Source organism: Nematolebias whitei, chromosome 4 (genome assembly GCF_014905685.2).
Source record: "Nematolebias whitei isolate Nwh7 chromosome 4, NemWhi1, whole genome shotgun sequence".
Lineage (NCBI taxonomy): Eukaryota > Metazoa > Chordata > Actinopteri > Cyprinodontiformes > Rivulidae > Nematolebias > Nematolebias whitei.
In genome coordinates, this window is record NC_056501.1 from 21,709,319 (window position 1) to 21,724,946 (window position 15,628).

Genomic DNA, 15,628 nt, shown 5'->3' on the forward strand with positions numbered 1-15,628 from the left:
TCAACTTGGAGGTTTTGACAAATTAGTGGCACAACAGCAGCTGCAATTTTTTAAATTTTTTTTTTCAAAATTCAGAACACATAAATTATTCTAATAAGGCACTAATAAAACACCCAACTACAAATAAATACCTTTGCTTTGGGGTATGCTTGGAAGACGTTAAAATACGGGGAAAAGTCTTTGGCTCAGAGAAATTATTTAGATTGTTCCTAAATTGATAAACAATCCAACAATCTTAACATTCACCAAGTCAACAGTCTCATTCCCTTAAACACCAAAATAGACCCATTATCAGGCAGTGCCTTCCCTTTTTTTTAGAATTTGCCTATAACTAGTGTTTATACAGTAAAAATTAGATTATTGCCAAATACTTTTTGAGATACTGAAAAAAAAAAGCATTAAGAAATCAATACATATTAAAAGTAAAAAAATCAGAAAAGGGATTACAAAACTAGCATTTCTCATACGATGTCATCATTTAGCAAAAGAGACTGGTCTTCATTTTACTGATGCCAAAAATAACAGTCTGTGTCACTGATCGTGATTAATGTGCAAGTTAATTAAACCACTTCATGGTTTACAGGCAGCAGAATACAATTAGGATCGACATAAATACACACGTTAACAGAACTGCTTGGCAATCGTTGGGCCAATCATATAGCAGCATGAGCGCCGATCAGGGACGTGAAGGAGAAAGGGCTGAGTTTGTAGCCCATTCCACTGTAGAACTTGTTCTGAAACTCCACCCTGAGGAAAGAGACACAAGCTTCAAGTACAAGTACAACCTTCCAGAAGTAATTTGTCTAGTTTATTCAGCAGTGAGCATAAGAGGAGTAGAGTTCCCACAGTATTACTTAACTAGAGAAATTGCATTCCCTGTGAAAATGCAGTGTGAATGCTTATCGCAGCAGAACGTGCTGGAAAACAGCTGAAATTAAGTTTTAATTAACTAAAAAACATGCTGAAATGTGGCTGAAATGGAAGAACAAGCCTACATTAGCAGAAGAAAGCAGAAAGAACACATATTTGCCCAATTAGATTTAAATAAGCAGAAATGAGCACAGAAATAGGAAATTAGCTAAAAAAAATGGCTGAAAAGTAGCTGAAAATGCAGAAAGATTCTTAAACTAACAAAAGGAAGTGGAAAGAGCTGAATGGAATTACCTGAAAAGACTAAAATTAGCATAAAACTAAATAGTAGCTGAAATAGCAGAAAAAACTGAAACTAGTAGAAAAAAACTGAAATGAGCATAAATAAGTTAATTAGGCTGAAAGTAGCAGAAATTACCACGAAAACCTTTAATTTATATGAAAACAGCTAAAATTAGCTAAAAATGTAGCTGAAAAGGTAGAAAAAGCTTAAATTAGCATAAGAAAGCAGAAGGAACATGTTTGCTGAAAGAAGCAAAAATGAGCACAAAAAGTGGAAATTACCTGAAAAAAGCTGAAATTAACAAAATACAGGTGAAAAAGAGCTAATAAAAAAAGCAGAAAGAAGCTGAAATTACAAGAAGGAAGTGGAGAGAACACGTTTCTGAATGATGCTGGAAAAGTTCAAAGGAGTGCAAAAAGCTGAAAAATATTAAATTACCATAAAAACAGCTAAATAGTAGATGAAAGTACAAAAAGCTGAAACTTTCAGAAACGAGCTGAAAGGAGCATAACAAGCTGAAATTAGCTGAAAAAAAATAGAAGCAGCACAAAAATGTTGTAGTTAGCAGAAATAATCTGAAAGGAGCACAAAACAGCTGAAGAAACAGCTTAAAGTAACTGAAAAAATGTTTAAATTTGCACAAGGAAGCTGAAAGAAGCTGAAGCAGAACAAAATGTGAAAGGAGCAGTAAAAAGTTGTGAACAGATCGAAAGATGTGAAGGATGTAAAATGAGCTCATGAGCTCAATTGCTTTTCTATGAGGAAAAAGCTAAAGTTGCACCATCACCCAAAGTCACAGCAGGATTGTCCTGAAAGAGCTGAACATTTTGATTTATGATTTGTTGAAAGAGCTTGAAAACTGTGGGACGCAAAATGCGCTGAAAAACGTTCAGAAGAAAAATGGACCATACTCGTGTGAATGCTTCATAAACATTCACACTATGTACAAACACGTATTTGAATCGAACAGCTAAATATAACTCGTTGTTTTTACAACTTCAGATTTTAGATGAAATAGTGGAATCTGCATGTGACTCCTCTTCTGTTAAAGAAGCTCACACGAACAGAAACACTCTGAAAACTATAAAGTTTTAAGCATTTAGTGTATTTTCCCCGTCCTTACCAGTGCAGACGGAGCGCGTGCAGGAACGCCGAGAGTCCCTCCATCACCAGGAGGATGGAGACGGTCAACAAGGCGAAGAAGAAGAAAATCACTACGAGCACCGCAGACCCCACGTAGCCCTGCCACCTCAGGGCCAGACGCATGACCATCACCCACAGCACCTCCGAGAGCTCTGCAGAGACACGAGTGACTCACTGAATGGGGAAAAACACGAACCACTGAAGCAGTAGCGTGTTCGTTACGAGAGAGGACGTCTCCTGTGCGCATCATGTGAGGATGAGGTTGCGCTTGTGTGTCTGGACTAACGTGCATGAGCCAAACTGAGGGCCCAGAGCCGCAGATAAGAGGCCGTGTTGGAGATGCAGCCCAGGCAGTACTCGATGGTGTGGATGGCCTGATGCATGAACACGTCTGCAGCGTCGAACTCCTACAGGCAGCACAGTTCCAGCCGTCAAACAGGAAACACGAGCGCAGCAGCAACACTTACTCCGCTTAATAACTGCTGTCCTTTTTACCTCTTCTTCAGCCGCTCCCCCCTCCACCTCCCCCTGACTGGTGTTCACAGAGCCGTCTTCGGCCACCAGCGGACGCCTCTCTTCATCCTAACGTCACAGAGAGTTGGGAGAATAATGCATCTCATGATACATAGTAAAGATAACTTAAACACAGACTTACTACACGATGCCGCCTATTCCTGAATGTGAAGTATTCACAGGTCGGCTTCCCCAGGAGGAGGACGGGGACTGAGCACAGAGCGAGCACAACCAGGACCTTCTGCACCACGAGCTGCACGTGGAAAAGAAGCACAAGTTAAACAACAACACTGTTGTGCGCCCCACAAACACAAATCAGTACAGTACAAAATGACCTCAGATATTTTGAAACCTGGAGAACATGACATTAAACGCAGAGCAACAGCTGCAGCATTGTGGCTGGTCGTTATGACTGATAACTAGATTACTGTATCCATGTGCTTGTAATGAACAGGCATTTAATCTGCTTAAGAATATTGTGTCAGCAGAAAGGAAAAGGCAAGCACGCAAGTAAAAACTGAAAGCTGTCAAAGTAACTTTGTGCATAAACAAATCTTTAAGTTTGGATAAGTTTCATTTTAATATTATTGTGTGAATGTTTATGAAGCATTCACATTGTTGTGATCCTCTTGTTCTTCCGTACGTTTTTGGCGCGTTTCTCGTCGCGCGGATTTGAAGCCATTTCAACAAATCATAAATCAAAATGTTCAGCTCTTTCAGAACAATCCTGATATGACTTTTGGTGTTGGTGCAACTTTAGCTTTTTGAAATGTTTAGCCTTTTCTGCCACTTTTGTTCTCATAGGAAATGAATTGAGCTCATTTTACATCCTTCAAATCTTCAGATCTGTTTACAAACTTTTACTGCTCCTTTCACATTTTGTTCTGCTTCTTTCAGCTTGTGAAAATTTAAAACAATGCAGCTATTTTCAGCTAATTTTAGCTGTTTTTTCTGCTGTTTTGTGCTCTTTTCTGCTTTATTCTGCTAATTACAATTTTGCTGTGCTTCTTTTAACTGCCTTCTGCTAATTTAAGCTCGTTATGCTCCTTTCAGCTTATTTCTGCAGTTTTCAATTATTTCTGCCATTTCAGCTACTATTTAACTGTTTTTGTGCTAATTTGAGTTTTTTCAGCTAAATCTACAGAATTTTTTGCACTCATTTAAACTTTTTTCAGCCTAATTCAGCAAAAATGTGCTCTGTCCACTTCCTTATGGTAATTTAAGCTTCTTTTTGCATTTATAGCCAATTTCAGCTGTTTTTGCTAACTTCTGCTTTTTCCAGATAATTTCCACTTTTTTTCCAAGCTTTGCAGAGAGTGGTGAAGGCTGCACAGAAATCTGTTGGAATCAGTCTCCCCACCATCACAGACATCTACACCTCCAGATGCAGGAAGAGAGCCACCTGCATCATGAAGGACCCCACCCACCCAGCACACACACTTTTTGCCCCACTCCCCTCAGGAAGGAGGTTAAGGAGCATTAAGTGTAGAACCACTAGACTGAGGAACAGCTTCTACCCTGAGGCTGTTAGACTCATGAATCTCTAACTAGAATAATCACTGTGAAAAACCATATCATGTTGCTGCTGATCTGTTTCATGTTGCTGCTGATCTGTTTCAATGTTGATGTGTTCATGCGTGCACATCTGCTCACAGACTCATGTTCATGTTTGTGCTGATGTTCAATGTTTTTATGTTATGAGTGCTTAGTGTATATTTAGTTGATGTTTTTCTTAGTTCATATCTTAGATGTTATTACTGTTTTTCTTATACATTTTATTGTCGGATGTAACTGGGACCCCGTGTACATAATTTCGCTCCACCACATGTACCACATGAGGTGCGAATGACGATAAAGAAACTCTGACTCTCTGACTCTGACTTTTTTGTGCCCATTTCTGCTTTTTTCAGCCTAATTTGTTTTCTTTATGTTATCTTTTGCTTGTTCTACCTTTTCAGCTACATTTTCAGCTTTCTTTTTAGCTGATTTTACCCGTTTTCAAAAGAAAAAAATTCTAAATTTTTATAGTATTTTCTGCTACTTTTAACCTAATTGACTTCTTTCTGCCATTTTCAGCCTTTTCAACTATGGTTTTTCAGCCACAGTTTAGTTGTTTTGTGCTAAATTTAGCTTCTTTTTTTTAGCCATTTCCACATTTGTTGAGCTCATTTCAGCTCTTTTCACTTCCTCCTAGCAGTTTAAGCTTCTTTCTGCCTTTTCAGCTACTTTGCAGTTATTTCTTGCTAATTTCAGCTTTTTTTAAGCTAATTTACTAATTTTTGTGCTCATTTCTGCTTATTCAAACTTTTTTCAGCCGATATTTGTTCTTTCTGCTTTCTTCTGCTAACTTAGGTTTGTTCTTCCATTTCAGCTGGTTTTCAGCAAGTTCTTCAGCAATAAGCATTCACACTGCATTTTTGCAGGAAATGCAATTTCTCTAGTTGATAATAATGATACTCCTAACTCTGTAATACCAACAGTTTACTTATTAACTAATTTTGACAAAATAAAATAGAGTTGTATCTTTAAGGAAATATTAATATATTAAACACTAAATATCAATCCCATTGATTTTATTAGAGATATGAAACGTTGATGTCTTTGTGTGTGTGTGTGTGTGTGTGTGTCCTGTATTAAAACACACCTGACCCTCATATAGCGGCGGGTTTTCTGGATTGTTTGTGAACAGGAACATGTCTATGAAGTGGATCAGTATACTGGGAGCCATTTTGGACTCAGCAGGCGTGTAGGCGATCCATTTGAAGACCACCATGAACACAAGGTAGCCGAACAGACACAACATGAAGAACAGCTCAGGGATCAGCACAAAGAATATACTGCTGATCTTGCCAAAGTGCCTACAGAAACACAAACGTATAAAGATTATCCTGCAGAAAGCAACAACATGTGATGGTGACAATAAAGTAAAATGGTGGAGGCGTTGTAGAAAAACACTAAAAAGTGCAAAGAAAACAAGTTGGGTCACTGACCAGTAGTTGAAGAACGACAGACAGACTCCAAAAGTCATGTGAATGACACCGATGATGACTGACATCTTCATCTTGTACGAGTTTAAGAAGGTTAGTTTGTTGTTTGACAGGCCCCAAACCTAGAAAAAGCAGAAAAACAAGCCAGAATGAGAAATATGTTTCATTTTGTTTGATTTGGACTAAAAGGTGAGTGTGATGGCCGTACGGGGTCGATCCCAAACGGATAGGGGCTGGTAAAAACGCCGGTCACGTTTGGATCCATGGTTAAAAACTGGCTCCCTACCAGCACCGACGAGCTTAAACAGACGAGATAAATGTAAGAAACAGAACGTGTAGTCATTTCTATCATGACCGCTGGAACTGTTCTTACTTCCATATGTTTCTTTCAAACATGGGCTGGACGTGCCACGCTGAGCTGAAGGTAGTGAGGCCTCTGCTGAAGCACTCGTTGTAAATGGCCCCCGTGTAGATGGAGAACAGCCCCATCAGAAGAATCACATATCTTCCTCCAAACATCATTCTCCAGATCTAAAACGCAGAGAAACACATATTTTACTCTTTAATGCGTTTCCTGACTCCCCGTTACAAAAAAATTATAATAATAAGGAACTCCCACTTAGGAAATGTTCTTCATATCAAACTGATTAATGTGAAACTAGGGGAGAGCTTTAATGAGACAAGATAAATCCCTTTTGGACTCAACTAGAACTGATCTAGACAGCAGCTAGGGAGGAGAGAGCCTCCCTGCACGCTGCAGTGCTGAGTGAACTGGAGTCAAACGAAAAAGATGCTGCTTTCCGAGACTTTCTTTTAGTCCAAAATCAGAAATTATACGTTTGAAACGTGTATTTCCTAATTTCTTGCTGTTTTTTTTAAGCCATCTTTGATTGTTTTTAATGATTTGTGAACAAAATTACAGCTAATTGCACAGAGGGGGGGAAAATAAGCTAAATTGGGCTTCAAACAGATAAACAATGTCTCATAATATTTGATTGATTCTTTTGTTTAACAACAGTTATGGAGAAAAGCATGAGAATATCACCAGCGTTAAAATTACCTCGTTTGTATTGTTCTTGAGTTTGGGGTCATTCTGCTCAAGGACCATCCAGAGGGCAGCCAGAGACATCAGCAAACCATGACCCACATCGCCAAACATCACCGCAAACAGGAAGGGGAATGTAATTATGGTGTAGACCGCTGCAGAGGCAGAGAAAAGTGTTAACTAATCATTAGTTACTAAACTGAGCTGCCCTTTGGACTCGTTTATGGAAATCTCTTCTTTTTAGAGAAACTTTTACGGTGACGTACCAGGATTGACCTCACGGTAGGTGGCCACTCCGTAAGCATCTACAATGCTCTGGAAGCCAGTTGTGAAGGAGTTGAGGGGAAACAGAGTGGGTGGAGGGGCGGTGGAGGGCAGGCGGTTGTAGAAAGAGTCAACTCCACTGCCACTCTTCCTCTGAGGACAAACAAACACAGCATTACTTATTGATGGGAACCCACCTGGCCTGCAACTGCTGCTGCAGCGTCTTCTCACCCCTCCTTCTCTGAGAGCGCTCTGCAGCTCCGGCAGCTTGGCACTGGGGCACCAGGCTTCAGCGATCAGGCATTTGTCGGTCACAGACGGACTGCAGAGATTCAGAACCATCTGGATGGCCTTGCACTTCTGGACTTTCACCTTCCACTCGGGCAAGATGGCCACGGCTCGTACCAACAGCTGCTGCAGGTAAGCTTCAGTCTGGTTCAACACCTGGATCACAAGGAGGGAAGTGAAAAACCCCCAAAAAAGTTAAAAACAAAACAACTGGACTTTATTGTAACTGAAGACTTTGCACTTTGAGGGAAGTGAAAGGAGACGGTTTTGTAAAATATGGTTTCTGGAGGTTTTTGTGGTAATTTCAGATTTTACAAACAAGATAAAAGGTTGATGTTGTGCTAAAGCAGCAACAAAAAGAGCATTTACTGCACTTACAGAATTTATATCTTGGATTCTGCCTTGAAGTCCCTGAAGAATCTCCTCTCTCTCTGCCGTACTCTCTGGGTATACAAACGTCTGCGTGTGGAAGCTGTCAGGACAAAAACGCGCGTCTCGTTAGAAATTTTACTTTTTATTTAAATCATTTTAATTCAGACAAAAGATGCATAGCAACAACGTGATAATCGAACAAAACGTTTGAAAAGGGTTGAATTTTACTGATTCCTAAAACAAATGAAACCATCACTGACTCGTCTTTTTGCTAATCTTGGTTGTTTTGATACATTGTTCCCTTTTTTATGTAGTTTTCAGACTGAGTGCATAAATTCACACGCACACCAACTAAAACACAACCAAGCCGATGCACAGATTTCCCTACCAATCACAAATCTTCTTCACTTTCTGTCCGATCTGATCTCCCCAAAAGGAAATAAGAAACACGGTCCATTGCACCATTTCCCCCTGAAAAAAACAACAAAAAAAAACAGAGAAACAGCAAAAAGATGAGGTAAGAAAGCAGAAACCCACAAGATCTGACTACCAGTAATCATATCTTCTTCTCCAGCTTCTACCGTGTCTGGGTGGACAAGTGGTTCCCCCATTTCTCTGAAGTCCACGATAATATAACCGCGACACGCTCGCCATAGCAACCGTTCAAACGATGGGACCTTCCAAGGATGGACCACTCCTGCTACAAAACTGAGGACGAGACGAGGCAGGAAAATGTGCTCAAAGTGGAAAAAATTATAGGAAAACTCAAGAGGAGTTTCTGAAAATCTGAGCTCTACCTGAGGCGGATGTCTTGGCGGTTATCAAAAGGGCCATGGCTTTCTAGAGCAGGTGGTGGTGCCTGAGAGAGAAAAGGTGAAAAATGATCACAAGCTTGTGTATTGTATTTTATAAGTTACGATCCAGAAGTGATGGCAGACCTGCATGGCTGTGAGCGAGTGTGTTCTGGTAAGAACGCCTCGGTACTGATGGAGCTGATTGAGCTGAGCACGAAGGCTGTCTCTATTCCTGGATACCTGGAAAACAATAACACAAACTAAATAAAGGTATGGCATTCCTTGAGAGAATTAATATCACCTGCCTTCCTTCATGCTAGAGTTTAGACTAAGATCATCTTATATTTGAGAAATGATGGCGCTGTGTTCAAAAGGTAATAACATTATTACGCATGATCTCCTGTGATATCACATGACGTATGTGTTGTGAATCTAAGCTACTACTAATAATGGCTAATGTCAATTAGCCAACACAAAAACATTATCGCCTGCCTTTCACTGATGGGTGATAACAAATGACACCCCTTCAGTTCAAAAGACTTCATCAGTGTGTTCACCTCTCTCAGCTCTCTCGCCAGCCTCTCACTTTCCTCCTCTATAGTGATGAGCTCTCGTTGCTGCGGGGCCGGAGGCATCGGGGTAGGAGGAGGGAGGGGACCCTGCAGTGGCGGAGACAAGGAGCGACTGATCTCCTGCTCCAGGAAGGCTGAAGGACGGAGTGAATGTCAGGAAGGGCAAAGCAGGACAAGACTAATAAAAGACAAATGGAAATGCACGTGGGGAAGGATGAGTCAGTGCTTACTAAAAGTCTTCTCGAGCTCCTCGCATCGCCTGACCTCGCCGACAAACTTCCTTTGGAAGGCGTTCACGTTGGGATTTAACTGAAAAGTCGGAAAATGAGAGACGAAGAGGAAGGCAACACAAGTACTAGTGGTTACAAAAAAAGCAAACGGTTCATCAGTGAAGACACAAAGACTTTACTTTGATCTAAAAGCAGATCAACAAAAGGTGATTGTAATCTTGTGAAGTTAAGAAAATCTGTTAAAAAAAAAAACTTGCCATGTGAGTCAAAGCACACAACAACAAAGTTAAAAATCAATTACAAGAAATTCCTCACAGCCTTTGTGGGTTTTTTTGTGTGTGCTTTGCCGCAAAAGATGATGAGCCGAGAGGAAAGTCAAATGTTTCAACTCACATCTCTGAACTCCACCAGGCCCAGTTCTCCCAGCTCACTGACACAGTTGTAGGCCGAGCCCGACTGGAGGAAGAGCTGCACCAGGCACACCTCCTCGCTTCGAAACATGGACCCCATGACTGCCTGGAAACACGTCCAAATGAGTAGTTTTACCTTTAATTGTACCAGTGAGGAACACTGCGGGTGAATCAGGTGGGGACTGAGGTTGTAAAAGATCTGACTGCAGAGGTTCGTGAGTGGAAGCTAAAGAAAGAGGAAGCATCGCATTGTCTTCACAGTGAAGTGGGATTTCCATTGTTGCACACTTGTGTTTCCATTTCCATCAGTAGTCTAACTTGGTAACACTTCTTCCCCTTTTGATACGACTTAAGATCAACACAGAAACAGGTAAAGGAACAAAAAGCATCAAAATCTAGTGCTAATTTCCAGGATTTTTGTTTCCATTTACTAAAAACTAATGCAGCGGAGGGTAAAACTGAAATAAACCCACTTCATTATCAACAACAGTAATAAACATTTGATGTTTTGTCATGTGTTGGCTGCATTCTGCCTCTCATTTGTGCTGTTCATTGAATTCAAGTCAGACTAGTCTGTAATGGAAATCATCTGACAGCAACACAATAAACAGGCAACTCTGCATGAAGTGATCACTTTAGTCAAGGCCGAAGAAGTCAAATAAAAACTTTATAACGAACAACAGCTTTAGGTTAAAAAAAAGGTAAAAAAAAAGATTTGTTTTCTTAGAAGAATGAGGGCTTTAATTATCACCTGAATGATGTCATTGTCGAGATTTCTTCATAACTGGTGCAAAGTTTCGATTTCATTCACAGAAACGAAAAGAAACGCGCATAAAAAAAAACATTATTTAAATATATTAATTTGGCGGAATATGAAGCAGGAGTTTAGCTATCTGACTTAAGTCAATAACAGTCATGGTGGAAAAGCAGTTTTGAGCAAACAATTAGCAACAAAACAAGAAACAATTAGCAACAAAACAAGAAACAATTAGCAACAAAACAAGCTAAACAGCCGACAGCTCACCTGGCGCGCGCACGGAAACCCTCTTTAACTCCTGCGGGTTCTGTTTGCGGCTGTCCGGCCCGGTTCCGTGACAAACCGGGACAAGGTAAAGACGTTTTAGCGAGCTTTGAGACAACTTGTGTTCAGCCTTTCCACATTTCCCGTTCATGAAAGTCACGTTACTGCGGTCTCACGTGACGGGACGGTTGACGTACAACGCGCATCTGGCCACGAGGAGGCGAGATTTCCTGTCATTTCAAAACGGCGGGAGAATCTGAACATGTCGGGTAGTTTGGGCGTTTTTAAGACAATGTTCAGGATGTCTCCATGTTGTTCTGCATTTAATAGCCGTTGATAGCAACAAATATACTTCAGCTGTATTTACAAAGCAATGTCTAAAGCTAATATAACCTGTAATATATGACCTGTCTAAAGCTTTTGACACTGTGGACCATGACATGAGCTCTCAGAAATTGGTTTCTCAGGTCACACCATTGGTTGTTTCTCTAACTATCTCTCAGATCGGAGGCAATGTGTTCAACATAATGGTACTTTTTCCATTTATCATACTGTTAACAGTGGTGTACCACAAGGCTCAGTCTTAGGACCCACCCTCTTCACCATCCATCCATCCATTGTCTTCCGCTTATCTGGGGTCGGGTCGCGGGGGTAGCAACCTAAGTAGGGAAGCCCAGACTTTCCTCTCCCCAGCCACTTGGTTCAGCTCCTCCGGGGGAATCCCGAGGCATTCCCAGGCCAGCCGAGAAACATAGTCCCTCCAGCGTGTCCTGGGTCTTCCTCTGGGTCTCCTCCCGGTGGGACGTGTCCGGAACACCTCACCAGGGAGGCGTCCAGGAGGCATCCTAAACAGATGCCAGAGCCACCTCAACTGGCTCCTCTTGACGTGGAGAAGCGGCGGTTTTACTCTGAGTCCCTCCCGGATGATCAAACTTCTCACCCTATCTCTAAGCGAGAGCCCAGACACCCTGCGGAGAAAACTCATTTTGGCCGCTTGTATCCGAGATCTCGTTCTTTCGGTCACAACCCAAAGCTCATGACCATAGATGAGGGTAGGAACGTAGATCGAGCGGTAAATTGAGAGCTTCGCCTTTTGACTCAGCTCTCTATTCACCACGACAGACCTGTACAGCGCCCGCTTCACTGCAGACGCTGCACCTATCCACCTTTCTCAATCTACATAATTATACATAGTTGGTTTTTTTTTTACATAGGTTTCTTGTAAACTGTAGGTCAGATCATCCCTGATGCATCCTTACATTTCTACACTGACGATACAGTTAACTGTTGAGCTACAACAGTTGCTAAGGTTTTCCAGCTTTTGCAATCTGTCAGATCCATCCTAAACTTGTACTAAACGCCGACAAAAACCAAAGGGATGTTGCTTTCAAACAGGAAGTCGGTCCCAGCAGTCCTTCTATATCTTCGAATGTGGTTCCTATTGAGTTTGTCGATTCCTACAAATATTTGGGTATCTCGGTCGATTAGAATCTCTCTTTTAAGCCCCACGTGGAAAACTTGGTAAAAACACTGAAAGTAAAACTGGGTTTCTGTTTCAGAAGATCCTGTCTAACTCTGAACGCTAGGAAATGCCTTGTAACTGCAACCTTCCTCCTCTCCGTTGACTACATTGACATTATTTACATGAATACTCCTGCACCTTCCAGATGTTGGATGCTGTCTATCACGGTGCATTAAGATTCATAAATGGCTACCCACCATTGCACCCTGTATTCACTGGTTAACTGGTCATCATTAACTTCATGCAGACTCTCTCAATGGTACATTTTCATCTTTAAATCTTTTCTTGGTCTGCTGCCTTCATCTCCTGCTACATGTCACTGCATCAGTGCAGCTACAGCGTGCTCTCTCAGACATTCAGTGCAATGTGAACTTGGCAAAAAGGCCTTCTCCTACTCCACTCCTGTAGCCTGGAACACCTTGCAAAAAGATCTGAAGCTCTCGACTTTGACCTCTCTAAGTGGCTTTAAACAACTAAGTTCATGGGAAAAACCGATGTGGCGTGTTCCTGTTTTTAGTATTTTACATCGCTTTACAATTGAGCTGTTTTTGTTTCTTTTTTTATATATATCATTTTCTTCCATTTGTTTTTTCAATTCATATGCTTTGTTTTCTGATTGTCCACTGTTGTCATCATTCTTTGTTTAAAACAGGTCTCTCTTGTAAATGAGTCCTCGGGGCTCAATGAGACTAAACTGTATAAATAAAGGTTGAATTAATATAATTGAGTAAATTAGTTTTACCCAAAATGTCCACACATTTCTCATCACGACATTTGATCTTCTGACTTATGGCATAGAGAGTAAGTACTTATTAATGCATACGTACATCCTCAAAATCTTGTTCTGTCTAACTATTTTTTAATAACCTTTGAGTTTACATGACTATACAGTCATTGAGAGTAAATTTCATTATAGCAGATGTTTATGAATGCATGCAGCCAAATTTAAAGGATCTCTTCCATTATTTCCCTCTGTCTTGCAAATGAACAGTGCTTTGGATTAAGGATGAAACATTTCAACAAAAAAAGAAACCGTCCAGAGGACCTGACTGAACTTTGTTGGATTTTTTTACCTGGATTATTGAGCATGAACTTTGAAGTTTTGAATCACTTTGGATATGGCTGCCTCAGAGGAGTTGATGGGGGAGAGAGCGGACTCCAGAAACCATCACCATAAAACTGGTTGGCCCACTATGTGAGTAAGCCACTTATGGAACTGAGTTTGTTTGGCTCCTCAGACTGATGAAGTCCTTTGGATAAAGGACAAAACGTTTCAACAAAAACGACAAAAAAAAAAAAAAAAACGTCCAGGCCTGACTTAATTTTGTTGGATTTTTTTTTACTTGGATTATTGAGCACGAACGTTGATGTCTTGAGAAAATAGTTGCAAATCAGTTGTGTGAACATCTGAACAAAAATGATGTTTGAAGAGTTTCAGTCAGGGTTTAGAGCTCATCATAACACAGAAACAGCATGGTGAACCAACATTTTTCAGTCAGGTCATCTGGACACTTTCATTTTTTATGCTGAAACGTTTAACCTTAGATCCAGAAGGCTTCATCAGTCAAGGAAACACACAACAAAACTGATTTTTCCCCCAACAGCTTACTCCAAAGTGTTGCATGTTTCCTTGACTGATGAAGCCTTCTGGATCTAAGGTGAAATGTTTCAGCACAAAAAAAAAAAAAACTGTCTAGATGACCTGACTGAAAAATGTTGGATTGTATACCTGGATTATTGAGCATGGACTTTGTAGCATGGTGAACGTTGATATTCTCATGGCCTCAGACAAAGCATATGTCTACACTGGTCCTAGCACCAGTGTAGACAGAAATAACTATTCTTAGACCTCGGTGCTGCATTTGATACAGTTGATCACAATATTTTACTACAGAAGCTTGAATATGATGTTGGGATTAACGGCTCTAAAATGGTTTAATTCATATTTATTTGATATATTCCAGTTAGAAAATATAAATACCGGTAATGAATCTTTGTGGACCAAAGTTGGTCATAGAGTTCATCAGGGGTTCAGTGCTTGGACCAGTACACTTTACTTTATATATTCTTCCATTAAGTACTTATTACATATGGGATACATTGCTGATAGTTTATTTGTCCATGAAACCCTATGAATCCAATCTGTTACTTAGATTACAAGCATGTCTTCAATGTAAAAATCTGGATGAGTCTTAATTTTCTGCTTTTAAACTTGGACAAGACATAGTTGTTGTTTCTGGACCTAATTTAGGAATAAACTTTGCAGCCTTTCACTTCCTCTGAATGGCATTAATTTGGTCTCCAGTTCTAATGTAAAAACCTTGATGTTGCTTTAAATCAGGATATGTCTTGTAACCCCCACATTAAACTGCTTTTCCTCCACCTGCAGTATCACTAAAAGTAGAAACATCTGATCCATAAATAATGCAGAAAAACTGGTCCATGCATTTATCACGTCTAAGGTTAAATTATTGCAATTGTTTATTAACTGGGTGTCCAAAAACTTCTTTAAAAAGTCTTCAGTTGATCCATAATGCTGCTGCCAGTTGGAGAGAGATCCAGTTTTAGCTTCTCTCCATTGGCTCCGTGTCAAATTCAGAAGAGAATTTAAAATCTTCTAACATACAAAGCTCTCAACAACCTAGCTCCATCATATATTACACATTGTTCCTTACTTTCCTAACAGAGCACTTCACTGTCAAGACTGCAGATTTACTTGTGGTTCCTAGTTTCCAAAAGTAGAATGGGAGGCATGAGCTTTCAGTTGTGGAACCAACTTCCAGTTTCTGTCCATGAGGCCGACACCGTCTACTTTTAAGACTATAGGCTGAAGTCTTTCATTTATGATAAATCCTGTACAGTTCGGCATGGGTTTCCTAATCTATCCCTTAGTTATGATGCTAATAGACTGCTTGAGTACAAAACGACCACATTTCCTCACTCTGCTGTTCTTTACTTGCTCTACTCTGTTTTATTTGTAATTATTTCTGTTCTTAACATGTTTTTTTGCCTTTCCCCTGACAGAAAGTACACATGGACCCACCATTCTGTTTGTTTCTTCCCGTCCTCTCAAACCCAGCTGGTCAAAGCAATGTCCACTTGTCCTGAGCCTGGTTCTGCTGGCAGTTTGTTTCCTGTTCAAAGGGAGTTTTTTCTTTCCACTGTTGCCTTTGTGCTTGCTCAGGATGGGAGACTGCAGATTCAACACAATCTGCTGGCTTCTTTAGATATATATCATTTTTAATAAATTGGCCTTTTTTGTGTGAGAATGTTTTTGTACAGTGCCTTGAGACAACTCCTGTTACGACTTGGCG

The 15,628-nt window shown here is 40.5% G+C and overlaps 1 protein-coding gene across 1 annotated transcript; it reads right to left on the minus strand.

The window, feature by feature from the left end:
• Positions 1-623: 623 nt before the first annotated feature.
• On the minus strand, positions 624-10,935 carry tcirg1b (T cell immune regulator 1, ATPase H+ transporting V0 subunit a3b). Its single transcript, XM_037675300.1, has 21 exons — positions 10,796-10,935; positions 9,755-9,877; positions 9,362-9,440; positions 9,117-9,265; positions 8,704-8,799; positions 8,563-8,624; positions 8,347-8,473; positions 8,154-8,236; positions 7,772-7,865; positions 7,337-7,549; positions 7,108-7,258; positions 6,857-6,996; positions 6,170-6,327; positions 6,005-6,095; positions 5,800-5,918; positions 5,454-5,667; positions 2,952-3,062; positions 2,792-2,878; positions 2,583-2,703; positions 2,277-2,448; positions 624-747 (listed from the first exon to the last, which is right to left on the minus strand). The coding sequence occupies exons 2-21, from the start codon at positions 9,869-9,871 to the stop codon at positions 654-656; spliced, it is 2,478 nt and encodes an 825-aa protein (XP_037531228.1). The 5' UTR covers positions 9,872-9,877; positions 10,796-10,935; the 3' UTR covers positions 624-653.
• Positions 10,936-15,628: the final 4,693 nt, after the last annotated feature.

What these genes read in the sequence shown, in the direction of transcription:
- tcirg1b (XM_037675300.1), bottom strand. Translation starts at nt 9,871, where the DNA reads ATGGGGTCCATGTTTCGAAGCGAGGAGGTGTGCCTGGTGCAGCTCTTC. An exon ending in TGGCGAGAGAGCTGAGAGAG is followed by an intron (nt 8,800 to 9,116) that starts GTGAACACACTG and finishes ATTGTTTTCCAG; the next exon opens with GTATCCAGGAATAGAGACAG. An exon ending in TCAAGAACAATACAAACGAG is followed by an intron (nt 6,328 to 6,856) that starts GTAATTTTAACG and finishes TCTGCGTTTTAG; the next exon opens with ATCTGGAGAATGATGTTTGG.